This window comes from Triticum dicoccoides, chromosome 5A, assembly GCF_002162155.2.
Source record: "Triticum dicoccoides isolate Atlit2015 ecotype Zavitan chromosome 5A, WEW_v2.0, whole genome shotgun sequence".
Classification (NCBI taxonomy): domain Eukaryota; kingdom Viridiplantae; phylum Streptophyta; class Magnoliopsida; order Poales; family Poaceae; genus Triticum; species Triticum dicoccoides.
Window position 1 is genome coordinate 275,466,784 of NC_041388.1, and position 17,084 is coordinate 275,483,867.

At 47.5% G+C, this 17,084-nt stretch overlaps 1 protein-coding gene and 1 non-coding gene across 2 annotated transcripts; one reads left to right on the top strand and one right to left on the bottom strand.

Annotated features, from left to right (window-relative positions):
- The first annotated feature begins 1,103 nt into the window (after positions 1 to 1,103).
- LOC119301000 (ubiquitin-activating enzyme E1 2) lies at positions 1,104 to 7,724 on the top strand. Its single transcript, XM_037577902.1, has 7 exons — positions 1,104 to 1,236; positions 1,313 to 1,682; positions 2,534 to 2,751; positions 4,279 to 5,073; positions 5,161 to 6,029; positions 6,160 to 6,595; positions 6,831 to 7,724. Exons 2-7 carry the CDS (start codon positions 1,442 to 1,444, stop codon positions 7,425 to 7,427), a joined length of 3,156 nt encoding a protein of 1,051 aa, XP_037433799.1. The 5' UTR covers positions 1,104 to 1,236; positions 1,313 to 1,441; the 3' UTR covers positions 7,428 to 7,724.
- A 745-nt stretch (positions 7,725 to 8,469) lies between these two features.
- TRNAP-CGG lies at positions 8,470 to 8,541 on the bottom strand. Its single transcript has one exon. It is a non-coding gene; the product is annotated as a tRNA-Pro (tRNA).
- Positions 8,542 to 17,084: the final 8,543 nt, after the last annotated feature.

Sequence of the window (17,084 nt, forward strand, 5' to 3'; positions counted from 1 at the left end):
GACGATAGTGGAGGCGGCGCCGCGTCCGCATGGCGTGATCACTCTACGCGTGAATTCAGCACGATCAGTTCCACGATTGATAGAAAAGTAACTGTGTACCTGAAAATCAGGCTGCGTACCATAACTAACGGGCTCATATAATTTTTATTGGACTTACTTGATTGGCCATCTATAGCTAGCGAGCAGTTACCTCGTGAATCATTTTCCTCTTCCCTTGTCGAAACCTTCGACCCGAGACCTTCGAGCGAACGTGCTCGCTTCCCATGGTGGCAGTGACGGTGCCAGAAATCAAATCATGTGTAGTCAAATGTATATATTTCTAAGTTTTTCTGTATGATTTATACTTTCTGTATTGCGTTTTCCCAAAGAGATGTGTAGTTAAGTGACTACACAGCCTATGTGTGGCTTCGCCACTGCATGGTGGCCGCCGACCAAAACCAGTAGGGGGTACCCTAAGTTTCAAAAATTTACCCGGGTCGGCCGCCCCTACACAACCTTATGGTGGAGCCGCCCTACCACCGGGGACACTTTCCTCTGGGAGGGAAAAATTAAAGCCATCGACATCACCAGCGTTTCTCTTATCATGGAATGACCATTCCTCCCTACATCACGGCATACGCCATGCCTCCTTTTTTACACTTGATTTAACTTGGGCTCGCTGAAACGGTCGGTTCGAGCGTTTCTATCGAGCCAGTTTGGACTGCTTTAAGGTTCATGTGTGTGACCCTATACAATACTATCAAACGTGTTTTTCTTGCAGTCGATATGTTTTGGAACGATGCAACCTACCAAAGGCATGGTTCCTTTGTCTTTCCTGTGTTCCAAACTGGCGTGAACCTTGAAATTCTAACAGACCTCAACGCGTTTTGCGACACGGTAGTTGTACAAACATTAATTAAAGTACAACGCGGGCCCTACCTTCGGGAATAATCGGGGCCACTTGTAAGTTGACCTTTCGGCCCACCTCGCAGCCTCCTCGTTCTTTCCAGAGAGGAGGGCAGGTGCTCCCCCTGCCGTGTGCCGTCCCACGTTTCCCCGCCAGCAAGAAAAGCACACGCGCACTCCCGTCCGGCTGACACGTGGGACCCGCCCGTCACCCCCCCGTCAACAAAGCCGCCTCCGGCAACAACCGCCGAGATTTTGCAATCCGGTCCTCCACTTCGTCCCTCCCTAGCCCAGAAACCCTAGACCGTCGCTCGCCTGCTTTCCTTCCCCGACGCGACAGGCGAATCCAAGGTGAGTTCCGCCGGATCCGCCCTCCCCGCGCCCGCTTCCCAGCGCTCCCCGCCTCACGACGCGCCGGCCGGTGCAGGTTTCGCGGCGGTCGCGGCCCTAGCACGCGCTGGATCTGACGCGGCAGCTCCCGGCGGCCGCGTACTACTGCCTGCTCTTCGCTGCGTCGGCGGCCGTCCTCGGGCTCCTCGGCGGCGTCGCGCGCTATATGCTTCCCCGGAAGCGGGAGATCGTCGCCGGCGAGGTCGAGGACTTGCAGAAGAAGACCCGTGCCGGGGAGGGCGAGGCCACCAGGGAGGAAGGAGACGCAGCCATGGCTGGGAGGGGGAACGAGATCGACGAGGACCTGCACAGCCGCCAGCTCGCCGTCTATGGCCGCGAGACCATGAAGCGCCTCTTCGGCTCCAACGTCCTCGTCTCTGGACTCCAGGGTCTCGGTGCTGAGATCGGTACGTGCAGTCCAGGCGCTCCTCTAATGCAGATGGTCATTTACTCTTTTTTGTTTTAGTATATATAATCTCTTTCCTTGATTTGTTTCCTTTTATATGTGGGACTAGGTTAGCTGCAAAAAAGGAAATTAGTAATTACTACCCCTTGCTCGATCTGATGTAGCTTAGCGACCTAGGAATTCCTATTATGTTTCCCGTACACAAATTTACTGCTCGTAATTGCTATCTTGAGCTCTTGGTTTAGCTCTGGCTCAGCTGATGTTGCTACTAGTTTGACCAAACACACTGATGGGTATCGCCCTATTAGCTAGATGGGCTCTTGTCGTTGTGTCTTACTTATGATTTTAGTTGAAACCACCAAGCCAAAACTTTTGTCTACCTACGTTTTGTAACTACTGTACTATCTAAACCATCAAACCAAAACTTTTATTTGTGTGGTGAAATGAGTGTCTTTTGTGTGACCCTATCAGTGCCCCTTACACACAATGCTAGCGTATGCATTATGATGGGTGAACTTCTGCACTGCACCACATTGCACATAGTTATTCACTGACATTTCGCCAATTAGGCCACTGGTAGTTTTGGTCCGTGATACCAAGAGACATGACACCTTAAAGGTTAATAAAGGCGTACTTTTTTTGCTGCCGGCCAGTTGGATTATTGGATTCATCTGAGATGTCTGTTACTCATTATCACACCATACGAGTATTTGGGTGTAAAAACAAATCATAAGCTTGGTTAGGAGCTTGGCAGTCAGTAAAAACTGAACCTTTAAAACTTGGATGAGGTTTTGGCAGTCTGTAATTAAGCTTTAAGCTTACAATTGATTTAATACTTATGTATTCCTGCAGCAAAGAACCTTGTCCTTGCGGGTGTCAAGTCTGTAACCTTGCATGATGATGGTAATGTGGAGCTGTGGGACTTATCAAGCAACTTCTTCCTCTCGGAGAATGATGTTGGGCAAAACCGTGCTCAAGCTTGTGTACAGAAGCTACAAGAGCTGAACAACGCTGTCCTCGTCTCTGCCTTAACCGGTGATTTGACCAAGGAGCACCTTTCTAAATTCCAGGTGCACCAGCATGACATTGATCTGTGATCTTCTACCTTGCTATTTCAATTTTTTCTACATCTATGTGTCTTCCATTTAAGGTTTTACATTATGCTTGTACTTTCTGTCCATGTGACTTTAACAAGCAGGCTATCCATCTTTCTATTTGATTTTGGTATAGAAATTTCATGCCAGTTTTCCGAAGTACTACCATTTCAAAAGAAGTGATGTACCACAATTCTAGCATTTACAGAACATCACTTTTAACAAATACTCCCTCCGTCACATAATGTAAGACGTTTTTTGACATTTTTGACACTAGTCAAAAAACGTCTTACATTATGGGACGGAGGGAGTAATAAAGTAATGCAGTCAACTACTTGAAATATTTGGCCATGATCTCATCATAATCAAGGTGTGTTGAAGTGTGTGTGCTGTAAAATTGTATGAAGTATAAGATGAACCCTGCATATCGTGGATTGCTGCGAGATTCTAAAAGGTTTCATCTGCTTGACTGTTTGGACTAGGTTAGGTTTGTACAGTCTATGCTCCGTTCATTGCCTGATTTTACCTGCAATTTCGTTGTGTGATTTTGGTCCCGAAATCGAATTTTATTAAACTGTCGATTTTGTTCTGACATGTATTCTGGTAAGTAAATGTTGGCCTTGGTAATATTGTTGCCAACTAGCTAATTGCCCGTGTGTTGGAACGGATGCATACATATTTTAGTGGTTCACATTAATTGTGTCTCCCGTATACCTTCCACTCACTATATCCGCCTCCCTGATCCACATGTCAATGGCTCATTCGGTCACAGTCCCCCTTCCACTATCACCCGTACACTTTGGACAAATAAAATTGGAATTAAATCAGTGGGAGTACTACATTTCCAATTTACCAAACAAAAAATAATTAGTTTTCATATTGCTGGCGGAAGGAGATGTGATGTCGGACAAATTAGTTTCGAAATAAATCAGTGGGTGGGGATGTGAGTTGATAGGAGATGTGATGTTGTGCAAATAAAATTATAAATAAATCAGTGGTGTTACTGTGTTTTGAATTTGCCAAACAGAAAAATGACTAGTTCCCATATTATGGAAGGAAGGAGATGTGATGCCAGACAACTAAAATAGGAGATAAATATGTGGGTAAGGGTGGAATCGGAGGAGAGAAAAAACCTGGAGACGAGGAAGCGAATGACCTATTCCCCTTTAATAATAGAGATGTGTATTCTGTTAACTGTGCTGTGTGAGCTGGTGAGAAGATAAATTGACTATAAAACTGCAAAAACATCATTGGCATCTTTATAGCGACACATAATTTGTTCACTATAATTTGTTTTCACATGCTATGTCGTGCCAGTCCCACAAACGGATCTGTTTGTCAAATGCAACTGAAATTCCAAATCCATGTTCTTCAGTTTGCAGTATATGAGTTTTTAGGAGGATTAGATGACTCCTCTCACATTTTATTTATATGCTTCTTGATTTACACTGGGTAAATTTGGTCATTTATCATCCTCAGAATAACTTTCATATGTACTTGCAGGCCGTTGTCTTCACTGATATCAGCTTAGATAAAGCAATTGAGTTTGATGATTACTGCCACAGCCACCAGCCACCCATTGCTTTCATCAAGTCTGAAGTTCGTGGTCTTTTTGGCAGTGTGTTTTGTGACTTTGGTCCTGAATTTACTGTTTTGGATGTGGATGGTGAGGAACCACATACAGGAATTGTTGCATCAATCAGCAATGACAATCCAGCACTTGTATCTTGTGTGGACGATGAGCGTCTGGAGTTCCAGGATGGTGATCTAGTTGTTTTCTCTGAAGTCCATGGAATGACTGAGCTGAATGATGGAAAACCAAGAAAAGTTAAGAATGCAAGGCCTTACTCTTTCTTCTTGGAAGAAGACACTTCCTCATTTGGCGCATACGTTAGAGGTGGTATCGTCACACAGGTCAAGCCACCGAAGGTTATTAAATTCAAACCCTTGAAAGAGGCCATGTCAGAGCCGGGAGAATTTCTCATGAGTGATTTCTCCAAATTTGAGCGGCCACCTCTTCTGCATTTGGCATTCCAAGCTTTGGATAAGTTTAGGACTGAGTTGAGCAGATTCCCTGTTGCTGGGTCCACTGATGATGTGCAAAGGGTGATAGAGTATGCTATTAGCATTAATGATACTCTGGGAGATAGGAAACTTGAAGAAATTGACAAAAAGCTCCTGCACCATTTTGCCAGTGGTTCCAGGGCTGTTCTGAATCCTATGGCTGCGATGTTTGGTGGTATTGTCGGTCAGGAGGTAGTGAAAGCTTGCTCAGGGAAATTTCATCCACTTTATCAGGTTAGGATCTACTGCCTCTTGTTTTCAGTATATAATAATTACATTTATTTGCAGCAATTTTTAACATTACTTGTTTTGATTTTGTAGTTCTTCTATTTTGATTCTGTCGAGTCTCTCCCTGTTGACCCCTTGGAGCCTGGTGATTTGAAGCCAAAGAACAGTAGATATGATGCTCAAATCAGCGTATTTGGATCTACGCTTCAAAACAAACTGGAGGAAGCAAAAATCTTTATGGTCGGTTCTGGGGCACTTGGATGCGAGTTCTTGAAGAACCTGGCACTAATGGGTATTTCTTGCAGCCAGAATGGAAATCTGACTGTGACAGATGATGATGTTATTGAAAAGAGCAATCTGAGTCGCCAATTTCTTTTCCGTGACTGGAACATTGGGCAACCTAAGTCCACAGTTGCTGCTACAGCTGCTATGGTAATTAATCCTAAACTTCATGTCGAGGCCCTTCAGAACAGAGCAAGTCCTGAGACTGAAAATGTGTTTAATGATGCCTTCTGGGAGAACCTTGATGCTGTTGTCAATGCCCTTGACAATGTGACTGCAAGAATGTACATAGACTCCAGATGTGTATATTTCCAGAAGCCACTTTTGGAATCTGGGACTCTGGGTGCTAAATGCAATACACAGATGGTCATCCCTCACCTAACAGAGAACTATGGGGCTTCAAGGGATCCACCTGAAAAGCAGGCACCTATGTGCACTGTACATTCATTTCCTCATAACATTGATCATTGCCTAACCTGGGCTAGGTCTGAGTTTGAGGGTTTACTTGAGAAGACTCCCACTGAAGTAAATGCTTTCCTGTCAAATCCTACTACATACATAAGTGCAGCAAGAACTGCTGGTGATGCACAGGCTAGAGATCAGCTTGAACGTGTTATTGAGTGTCTTGACAGAGACAAGTGCGAGACGTTCCAGGATTCTATTACCTGGGCCCGGCTTAAGTAAGTTTAGCCCCTCTCCTCTTCACAATTAGGTCAATATTGCCTTGGTGCATCACGAGCTGTGTTTATATTTATTTCACTTGCTTCCGATGTTACTCACCCTACTGTTTTTCCTGGTGGTGTATCTTAGGTTTGAGGATTACTTCTCCAACCGTGTGAAGCAGCTGACGTTCACTTTCCCAGAAGACTCGATGACCAGCTCTGGTGCTCCTTTCTGGTCTGCTCCAAAGCGGTTCCCACGACCTGTGGAGTTCTCGTCGAGTGATCCAAGTCAGCTTAGCTTTATTTTGGCTGCTGCAATATTGAGGGCAGAGACGTTTGGAATACCCATACCTGAGTGGGCCAAAACCCCAAACAAGCTGGCTGCTGAAGCTGTTGACAAGGTGATTGTGCCGGATTTCCAACCAAAGCAGGGGGTTAAGATAGTTACAGATGAGAAGGCCACTAGTCTATCCTCTGCATCTGTTGACGACGCTGCTGTCATTGAAGAGCTTATTGCCAAGTTAGAAGAAGTTTCCAAAACACTGCCATCAGGGTTCCACATGAACCCAATACAGTTTGAGAAGGTCAGCATGCCGTCACATTTTCTTTCTCTGAACTTTAGTGATTTGCTCTGAATTTTTCCTGTCGACCTATATATGGTACCTTTCCTGCGAAATGCTTAATTTCATTTCGAACACATGCCTGCTTTCGTCCCATTTTCCCCTTGGGTATGCAGCCTTGCATCTCTAGAAACAACACTTTTAAGCCTCCAAAAGTTTCGTACAAGAAGAATTGCTGAGCTGCTTTCTGTATTTGCAGGATGATGACACAAACTTCCATATGGATGTGATAGCTGGTTTTGCCAACATGAGGGCAAGGAACTACAGCATTCCTGAAGTGGACAAGCTAAAGGCCAAGTTTATAGCCGGCAGGATCATCCCAGCTATCGCCACCTCCACCGCGATGGCCACTGGCCTTGTCTGCCTTGAGCTTTACAAAGCCCTTGCTGGTGGACACAAGGTCGAAGACTACCGCAACACGTTTGCAAACCTTGCGATCCCTCTCTTCTCCATTGCTGAACCAGTTCCACCCAAGACCATCAAGCACCAGGAGCTGTCGTGGACGGTCTGGGACCGGTGGACTGTGACAGGCAACATCACGCTGAGGGAGCTCCTGGAGTGGCTCAAGGAGAAGGGCCTGAACGCTTACAGCATATCCTGTGGCACCTCTCTGCTGTACAACTCCATGTTCCCCAGGCACAAGGAACGGCTTGACAGGAAGGTTGTTGATGTTGCCAGGGAGGTGGCTAAGATGGAGGTGCCCTCTTACCGGCGTCATCTCGACGTTGTGGTGGCCTGTGAGGATGACGACGACAACGATGTCGACATCCCACTTGTGTCGGTCTACTTCCGCTGAAGAAGCGCTCCTTCTGCGTTTACATGATCTTGTGGTTGGTCATGCTGGATCGACTGACATGTCATGAGTCGCATTAGTGATTGTAAGCTGAGTGGGGGCTTAAGCCACATTATCGACTGATTTTTCCTTTCTACCATCTTGATGTCGATCGGATCATTGGGGGCTGATCTCGGGTTGTTACCAGACATAACTATTCACGAGACTAGGCACAACATCATCTTGATAATTGTTGCATGATGCGTTCACAACTAAAATTGGTCGTCGTGGGATTGAATGAATGTTTTAATCTGTTTGTCCTCTTTTGTGCGCCACTGTGCACTATTCAAGTGGGATCACCTTCGTTGCCTTCATTACTTGTTCAATTCAATCTCGTAAATCGGGGGAATCCTTTTCATCATCTATAGAAAACTTACCTTCGGGATTGCTGCTTGCACGCCTAATCGGATCTCCGGGTAAAGTTGCATCTTGGGCACATGAATGCCAGATGGACAACTATGTTACCTGTTCAATGCGGGGGTAACATGCACGGTTTGGCGTATGTTGCATCCCGTTCTGCGCGGGAGGATGACGCCAGTGGTACAAATGCTTAATAAATCTATTAATTAAACTCATGTTTCTGTAATCAATTTGATCTCCCGGGCCAATCCAAGGACGCCTACGAAAAGGTGAAAGTTATGAGAGGCAAATGCCAAAAATGGAATGAATATTTTTGAACGACAACTCGAACAAAAATACTTCCTCCGTTTTCATATACAAGGCACTTCGCTTTTTGTGTTAAACTTTGACTCATAATTTTAGTCAATAAAACATGGGTTATATGTCATCAAATATACATTAAGGGAAAGTTCTTTGAAATGCGCCTCCAATGAGATACTTATTTTCCACCGCAGAAAAAATCATATTCTTATTTTCTTCGTAAAATTAATGGTCAAAGTTAGGCATAAGAATAGTATGCTGTATCCTTGCACAAAGAAAAACAAACGACGATTTGAATTTACAGGGGAGCATATTTGTTATTAGTTTTAAAAATAACAAAAAAATTGGGGTGTTCCGAGAATCGAACTCGGGACCTCTCGCACCCGAAGCGAGAATCATACCACTAGACCAAACACCCTTTTTGTTGTGATAACTAAGGAAACATATATATACCTTTTATTTATGTCCAATCCAAGTTGGACGCTAATTTCCAACGATTTGAAAAGAAATTCTTGTGGGTGTCTGCATCAGAGATGTACTGCGAACGACTGAATAGCTGCACAGTTAGCATCATGAAGGCCGGTGTCTGTTAACATGGGCTATCCTGTCAACTGAAACCAGCGACGACGTTTCCCTCTAGCTAGGCTGGGACCAGCGGCATTACTCCTCATTCCTCAACAAGAAACCGCCCAAAGTTTAGTTTCAAATAATTTTTGATGATGTGCCGAATACTGTTCGGACACGTGACACACGCATCTCCTACTCGAGCAGCGGTTGCCTTGCACCTCGTTGGGCGAGGGCGAGGGCGACGGGTGGGTTCATCGTTGTAGAGAGAAAGCGAGTGCGCGGGGGACCAGCGTTCGGCGATTGAAATGTCGGAGAGGATATGGCATCGGCATCGACGACATGAGCACTACGGAGAAGATGGACGCGTCTCTCTAGATTAGGCGCGCGGCGTATGGCTGGAGGCCGCCTGGCTAAAAGACCGGGTGAGGGTCGTCTAGTTAACGTGCTTCCGCATCGGACGTCCAACACGCGGGCAGGACTAGCTACCAGCCACGCAAATTTTCTATGAATGACAGTTCCCGTTTTTCTTTTCTTTTGAGAAGCAGTTTCTAGGACGACCTTGGCGAGTCACGACTACAACGGGCCACCGTACGTGAGGTCACGAAAGCCACGCCAACTCCTTTTCCGATACCTACAGCCTACAGGCCAGCCGGTGCTGCATGCTCTATATAAGCCACTTCTCTCCCCGTTATGTGTGTCGTAGCACAAGTGGGCCGTAGATAGAAAAGCTGGCGATACGATGATCGATATATTGATCGGGTGCCGATGCACGTGCATATAAGCATAGGGTAGGTCTTAACCTCAATTATACATAACTAGAAGGTGGGCCGCAATACGAAATACATGCAACACAAATATATATTCAACATCCCCGCAGTCGAAGTGTCACCGGTGACACAGAGACTGGACCAAACTCCTTGAAGACGGGAGTAGGCAATCCCTTAGTCATCACATCAACAAACTGTTGCGACGTCGGAACGTGAAGAATCTGAACACGGCCAAGGGCAACCTACTCTCGCACGAAGTGAATATCGAGCTCAATATGCTTCGTACGTCGATGGTGCACCGCGTTGGCGGAGAGGTAGACCGTGCTGACATTATCGCAGTAGACAAGAGTGGCCTTGTGAACGTCACAAAGAAACTACTGGGGCAGCTGGCGGATCCAAGAGCACTCGGCCACGACGTTAGCCACGACCCGATACTCTGCCTTGGCGCCGGAGCAGGAGACCGTGGGCTGCCGCTTCGATGACCAAGAGATCAACGAGGGCCCAAGGTAGACGCAATAGCCGGACGTGGAGCACCGGGTGTCGGGGCAGCCTGCCCAATCGGCATCCGAGTAGGCAACGAGGTCGGTGGAGGCGGAGTCCGTCAGGGTGAGTCCCAAGGACATGGTGCCGCGTATGTAACGGAGAATACGCTTCACCAAGGTCCAATGAGGGTCACGCGGGGCGTGCATGTGGAGGCACACCTGCTGGACAGCGTACTGCAGGTCGGGTCGAGTCAGCGTAGGTACTGTAAAGCACCAACAATGGAGCGATAGAACGCTGCATTGGACGCGAGAGACCCCTCCAGAGCAGAGACCTTCGCCTTCATGTCGACGGGGGTGGGCGCCAGCTTGCAGTTAAGCATGCAGGTGTCGTGGGAACGAGTCTGACAGTAAAAGTAGGGGGTACGTAGGAGAGGGCAGAGTCCTAGCTACGGTGAGGTTGTACACACAAGTTTACGAGTTCAGGCCCCCTCTCGAAGGAGGTAACAACCCTATGTCTCGGTGCCGCGGAGGCTTGTCGATTGAAGTGTGTGGTAGTTACAGGGGGTGCGAACCCTTGTGCCAAAGGGGAGGGGCGGCTTATATAGAGTGCGCCTGGCCCCTCGCAGCCCTCAGTTACACAAGGGTTCAATGAGAATTATGTCCTGAACGTTACTGGTAACGCCTGTAATAAATGGTCCTTATGACGACGGAGTGAATGCCTAACCGTTGACTTCTTGGGGTGACTCTAGGCATTCTGTACTCCGAGTGAGTTCTTGTATGGTCGGGTGATTTAATCATGGTCGAGTGAAATTGGGATATCCGAGTGGAATCTTTCGTCGAGTGGATTGCACTTCATGATAATTTCAGTCGGTATCTTCTGTTGAACCTTGTAGGCCTTGGACTCTAGGGTAATGTCCTTTGCTAGGGCGTCTAGGTCAGGCCTAAGAACCTACCCTAGGTACATGTCATCGTCAACCGGCACGCTCCAGAAGCTCGTGGGCATACTTCTGCTGATGCGGAAAGAAGCCGTCATCCCGACGGACTACCTCGATGCTGAGGAAGTAGTGCAGAGGCCCCAAGTCCTTGAGGACGAACTCATCACCAAGACGAGCTGTCAGCCATTGAAGGAGCTCGGGAGCGAACGCTATGAGGATGATGTCGTCGACGTAGAGCAACAGATATGCAATGTCAGCTCCCTGATGATACACAAAGAGTGAGGCATCAGAGTGAGTGGACCGAAAGCCCAGAGACTACAGGAAGGCTGCGATACGCTGGTACCAAGCCCAAGGCGCCTACTTCAACCCGGAAAGAGAATGGGAGAGCAAGCACCCGAAGTCCGGATGCTCGGCGCCGACGAAACCAGTGGGCTGCTCACAGAACACCTGCTCGGCAAGATGACCGTTTAAGAAGGCGTTGGAGACATCCAGCTGATGCACAGGCCAGACTCGCGAGACCGCCAACTGGACCGCAGCATGGATCGTGCCTGGTTTAACAACAGGAGCAAAGGTGTCGGTGCGGTCCATGTCCGCGCGCTGCCGAAATCAACGAACCATCCACCGAGCCTTGTAACGCTCGAGAGAACTATTCGGGCGGGTCTTGTGGCGGAACACCCACTTGCCAGTGATGATGTTGGCACGAGGGGGTCGTGGAACAAGATGCCACGTGTGGTTGCGCTGTAGGGCGTCGAACTCCTCCTGCATCGCTACAAGCCAGTGGGGATCCCGAAGGGCAACACGAGCGAAGGCGGGGATGGGTGACGGTGTCGACGTCGAGGCGGCGCACACATACTCGTTGGAGGAGTAGCGCGTGCTCGGCAGAAGCACACCGGTCCCGAGCACGGGTCGCACGCCGAGAGGCGGGGCAGCGGGCGCAGCGGGGCCCGTGGCGGCCGGGCCAACAGCGGTGGCGGGTGCCGCGGCGGCGGTGGTGCCCACGACAGCGGGGCCACGACGGCAGGCGAGTCGTCGGCGGTATTCGAGCTGGTAGCTGGGGTGGCGACGCCAACCCGGGTGGAGGGCGGGGTGCCCGCCGGCTCAACCTCGGAGGAGGGAGACGGGGACCCGGGGGCCCGGTGAGACTCGACCTCGGGGGAGGGAGTCGAAAAACCGGAAGGCAGCAGAAGGCGCCTGCTTGGGTTAGGGGGGGGGGTCTTCGCGGGGTGCTGCCGCGCATCGCTCCAAGCAGGGGGCGCGGGGGTCGGCGCCGAAGGAGTCGAAGCCGGAGAAACTTGAAAAACACGGGAACATCGCTTGACAAAATACACGTGCTTCGAGGTGTACACACGATGAGTGATAGGATCATATCATCGATAACCTTTGGTGTTAGAGGGATAGCCAAGGAAGAGACATGGTATGGAATGTGGTGCGAGTTTGTGTGGCATGGTGGATGTGGTACTAGGATAACAAAGACACCCAAAGATGCGAAGACTGTCATAGGATGGCGGTGTACCGAAGAGAAGGTGGTGAGGGGAGTAGTTCGAACGAGGACGACACAGACGGATGTTAACTAAAAGGCTGGCGGTGGCGAGAGTATCGGGCCAAAACCAAGCAGACACGTTAGAGTGAAAGAGTAACTGCGAACGCAGTCATTAAGAGTGCAGAACATGCGCTCGACGCGGCCGTTCTGCTGTGATGTGTAAGGACAAGTAAGACAGAAGATGGTACCGTGAGAGGCGAGAAGTGAAGGAAATATGCCCTAGAGGCAATAATAAAGTTATTATTTATTTCCTTATATCATGATAAATGTTTATTATTCATGCTAGAATTGTATTAACCGGAAACATAATACATGTGTGAATACATTGACAAACAGATTGTCACTAGTATGCCTCTACTTGACTAGCTCGTTGATCAAAGATGGTCCTAACCATAGACATGAGTTGTCATTTGATTAACAGGGTCACATCATTAGGAGAATGATGTGATTGCATGACCCATTCCGTTAACTTAGCACCCGATCGTTTAGTATGTTGCTATTGCTTTCTTCATGACTTATACATGTTCCTATGACTATGAGATTATGCAACTCCCGTTTAGCGGAGCAACACTTTGTGTGCTATCAAACGTCACAACGTAACTGAGTGATTATAAAGGTGCTCTACAGGTGTCTCCAAAGGTACTTGTTGGGTTGGCGTATTTCGAGATTAGAATTTGTCACTCCGATTGTCGGAGAGGTATCTCTGGGCCCTCTCGGTAATGCACATCACTTAAGCCTTGCAAGCATTGCAACTAATGAGTTAGTTGCAGGATGATGCATTACAGAACGAGTAAAGGGACTTGCCAGTAACGAGCTTGAACTAGGTATTGAGATACCGACGATCGAATCTCGAGCAAGTAACATACCGATGACAAAGGGAACAACGTATGTTGTTATGTGATTTGACCGATAAAGATCTTCGTAGAATATGTAGGAGCCAATATGAGCATCCAGGTTCCGCTATTGGCTATTGACCGGAGACGTGTCTCGGTCATGTCTACATAGTTCTCGAACCCGTAGGGTCCGCACGCTTAACGTTACGATGACAGTTATATTATGAGTTTATATGTTTTGATGTACCGAAGGTTGTTCGGAGTCCCGGATGTGATCACGGACACGACGAGGAGTCTCGAAATGGTCGAGACATGAAGATTGATATATTGGAAGCCTATGTTTGGATGTCGGAAGTGTTCCGGGTGAAATCGGGATTTTACCAGAGTACCGGGAGGTTACCGGAACCCCCCAGGAGGTAAATGGGCCTTAGTGGGCCTTTACGGAGAAGAGAAGAGGCGGCCTAGGCTGGGCCGCGCGCCCCCCTAGTCTGAATAGGACAAGGAGAGGGGGCGGCGCCCCCCCTTTCCTTCTCTCCCTTCTCTTTCCCCCACCCGAATCCTATTCCAACTAGGAAAGAGGGAGGGGGGGGGGGAGTCCTACTCCCGGTGGGAGTAGGACTCCTCCTGGCGCGCCCTCTCCCTAGCCGGCCACACCCCCTTGCTCCTTTATATACGGGGGCAGGGGGCACCCCATAGACACAACAATTGATCAAGTTGATCTTTTAGCCGTGTGTGGTGCCCCCCTCCAGCATAGTCCACCTCGATAATACTGTAGCGGTGCTTAGGCGAAGCCCTGCATCGGTAGAACATCAACATCATCACCACGCCGTCGTGCTGACGAAACTCTCCCTCAACACTCGGCTGGATCGGAGTTCGAGGGACGTCATCGGGCTGAATGTGTGCTGAACTCGGAGGTGCCGTGCGTTCGGTACTTGATCGGTCGGATCGTGAAGACGTACGACTACATCAACCACGTTGTGCTAACGCTTCCGCTTTCGGTCTACGAGGGTACGTGGACAACACTCTCCCCTCTCGTTGCTGTGCATCACCATGATCTTGCGTGTGCTTAGGAATTTTTTTGAAATTACTACGTTCCCAACAGTGGCATCCAAGCCAGGTTTTATGGTAGATGTCATATGCACGAGTAGAACACAAGTGAGTTGTGGGCGATATAAGTCATACTGCTTACCAGCATGTCATACTTTGGTTCGGTGGTATTGTTGGATGCAGCGGCCCGGACCGACATTACGCGTACGCTTACGCGAGACTGGTTCTACCGACGTGCTTTGCACATAGGTGGCTGGCGGGTGTCAGTTTCTCCAACTTTAGTTGAACCGAGTGTGGCTACGCCCGGTCCTTGCGAAGGTTAAAACAACACCAACTTGACAAACTATCATCGTGGTTTTGATGCGTAGGTAAGAACGGTTCTTGCTAAGCCCGTAGCAGCCACGTAAAACTTGCAACAACAAAGTAGAGGACGTCTAACTTGTTTTTGCAGGGCATGTTGTGATGTGATGTGGTCAAAACATGATACTAAATTTTATTGTATGAGATGATCATGTTTTGTAACCAAGTTATCGGCAACTGGCAGGAGCCATATAGTTGTCGCTTTATTGTATGCAATATAATCGCCCTGTAATGCTTTACTTTATCTAAGCGGTAGCGATAGTCGAGGAAGCATAAGTTTGGTGAGACGACAACGATGCTACGATGGAGATCAAGGTGTCGCGCCGGTGACGATGGTGATCATGACGGTGCTTCGGAGATGGAGATCACAAGCACAAGATGATGATGGCCATATCATATCACTTATATTGATTGCATGTGATGTTTATCTTTTATGCATCTTATCTTGCTTTGATTGACGGTAGCATTATAAGATGATCTCTCACTAAATTTCAAGATAATAGTGTTTTCCCTGAGTATGCACCGTTGCCAAAGTTCGTCGTGCCCAGACACCACGTGATGATCGGGTGTGATAAGCTCTACGTCCATCTACAACGGGTGCAAGCCAGTTTTACACACGCAGAATACTCGGGTTAAACTTGACGAGCTTAGCATATGCATATATGGCCTTGGAACACTGAGACCGAAAGGTCGAGCGTGAATCATATAGTAGATATGATCAACATAGTGATGTTCATCATTGAAAACTACTCCATTTCACGTGATGATCGGTTATGGTTTAGTTGATTTGGATCACGTGATCACTTAGAAGATTAGAGGGATGTCTTTCTAAGTGGGAATTCTTAAGTAATATGATTAAATTGAACTTAAATTTATCATGAACTTAGTACCTGATAGTATCTTGCTTGTCTATGTTGATTGTAGATAGATGGCCCGTGCTGTTGTTGCGTTGAATTTTAATGCGTTCCTTGAGAAAGCAAAGTTGAAAGATGATGGTAGCAATTACATGGACTGGGTCCGTAACTTGAGGATTATCCTCATTGCTGCTCAGAAGAATTATGGCCTGGAAGCACCGCTGAGTGCCAGGCCTGCTGCTGATGCAACTGGCGACGTTAAGAACGTCTGACAGAGCAAAGCTGATGACTACTCGATAGTTCAATGTGCCATGCTTTACGGCTTAGAACCGGGACTTCAAAGACGTTTTGAACATCATGGAGCATATGAGATGTTCCAGGAGTTGAAGTTAATATTTCAAGTAAATGCCCGGATTGAGAGATATGAAGTCTCCAATAAGTTCTACAACTGCAACATGGAGGAGAATAGTTCTGTCAGTGAACATATACTCAGAATGTCTGGGTACCATAATCACTTGACTCAGCTGGGATTTAATCTTCCGGTTGATAGTGTCATTGACAGAGTTCTTCAATCACTGCCACCAAGCTACAAGAGCTTCATGATAAACTATAATATGCAAGGGATGAATAAGACAATTCCCGAGCTCTTCGCAATGCTAAAAGCTGCAGAGGTAGAAATCAAGAAGGAGCATCAAGTGTTGATGGTCAGTAAGACCACCAGTTTCAAGAAGGGCAAAGGGAAGAAGAAGGGGAACTTCAAGAAGAACAGCAAGCAAGTTGCTACTTAGGAGAAGAAACTCAAGTATGGACCTAAACCTGAGACTGAGTGCTTCTACTACAAGCAGACTGGTCACTGGAAGCGGAACTGCCCCAAGTATTTGGCGGATAAGAAGGATGGCAAGGTGAACAAAGGTATAGGTGATATACATGTTATTGATGTGTACCTTACTAGAGCTCGCAGTAGGATCTGGGTATTTGATACTGGTTCTGTTGCTAATATTTGCAACTCGAAACAGGGACTACGGATTAAGCGAACACTGGCAAAGGACGAGGTGACGATGCGCGTGGGAAATGGTTCCAAAGTCGATGTGATCACGGTCGGCACGCTACCTCTACATCTACCTTCGAGATTAGTATTAGACCTAAATAATTGTTATTTGGTGCCAGCGTTGAGCATGAACATTATATCTGGATCTTATTTGATGCGAGACGGTTATTCATTTAAATCAGAGAATAATGGTTGTTCTATTTATATGAGTAATATCTTTTATGGTCATGCACCCTTGAAGAGTGGTCTATTTTTGATGAATCTCAATAGTAGTGATACACATATTCATAATGTTGAAGCCAAAAGATGCAGAGTTGATAATGATAGTGTAACTTATTTGTGGCACTGCCGTTTATGTCATATCAGTGTAAAGCGCATGAAGAAACTCCATACTGATGAACTTTTGGAACCACTTGATTATGAATCACTTGGTACTTGCGAACCGTGCCTCATGGGCAAGATGACTAAAACGCCATTCTCCGGAACTATGGAGAGAGCAACATATTTGTTGGAAATCATACATACAGA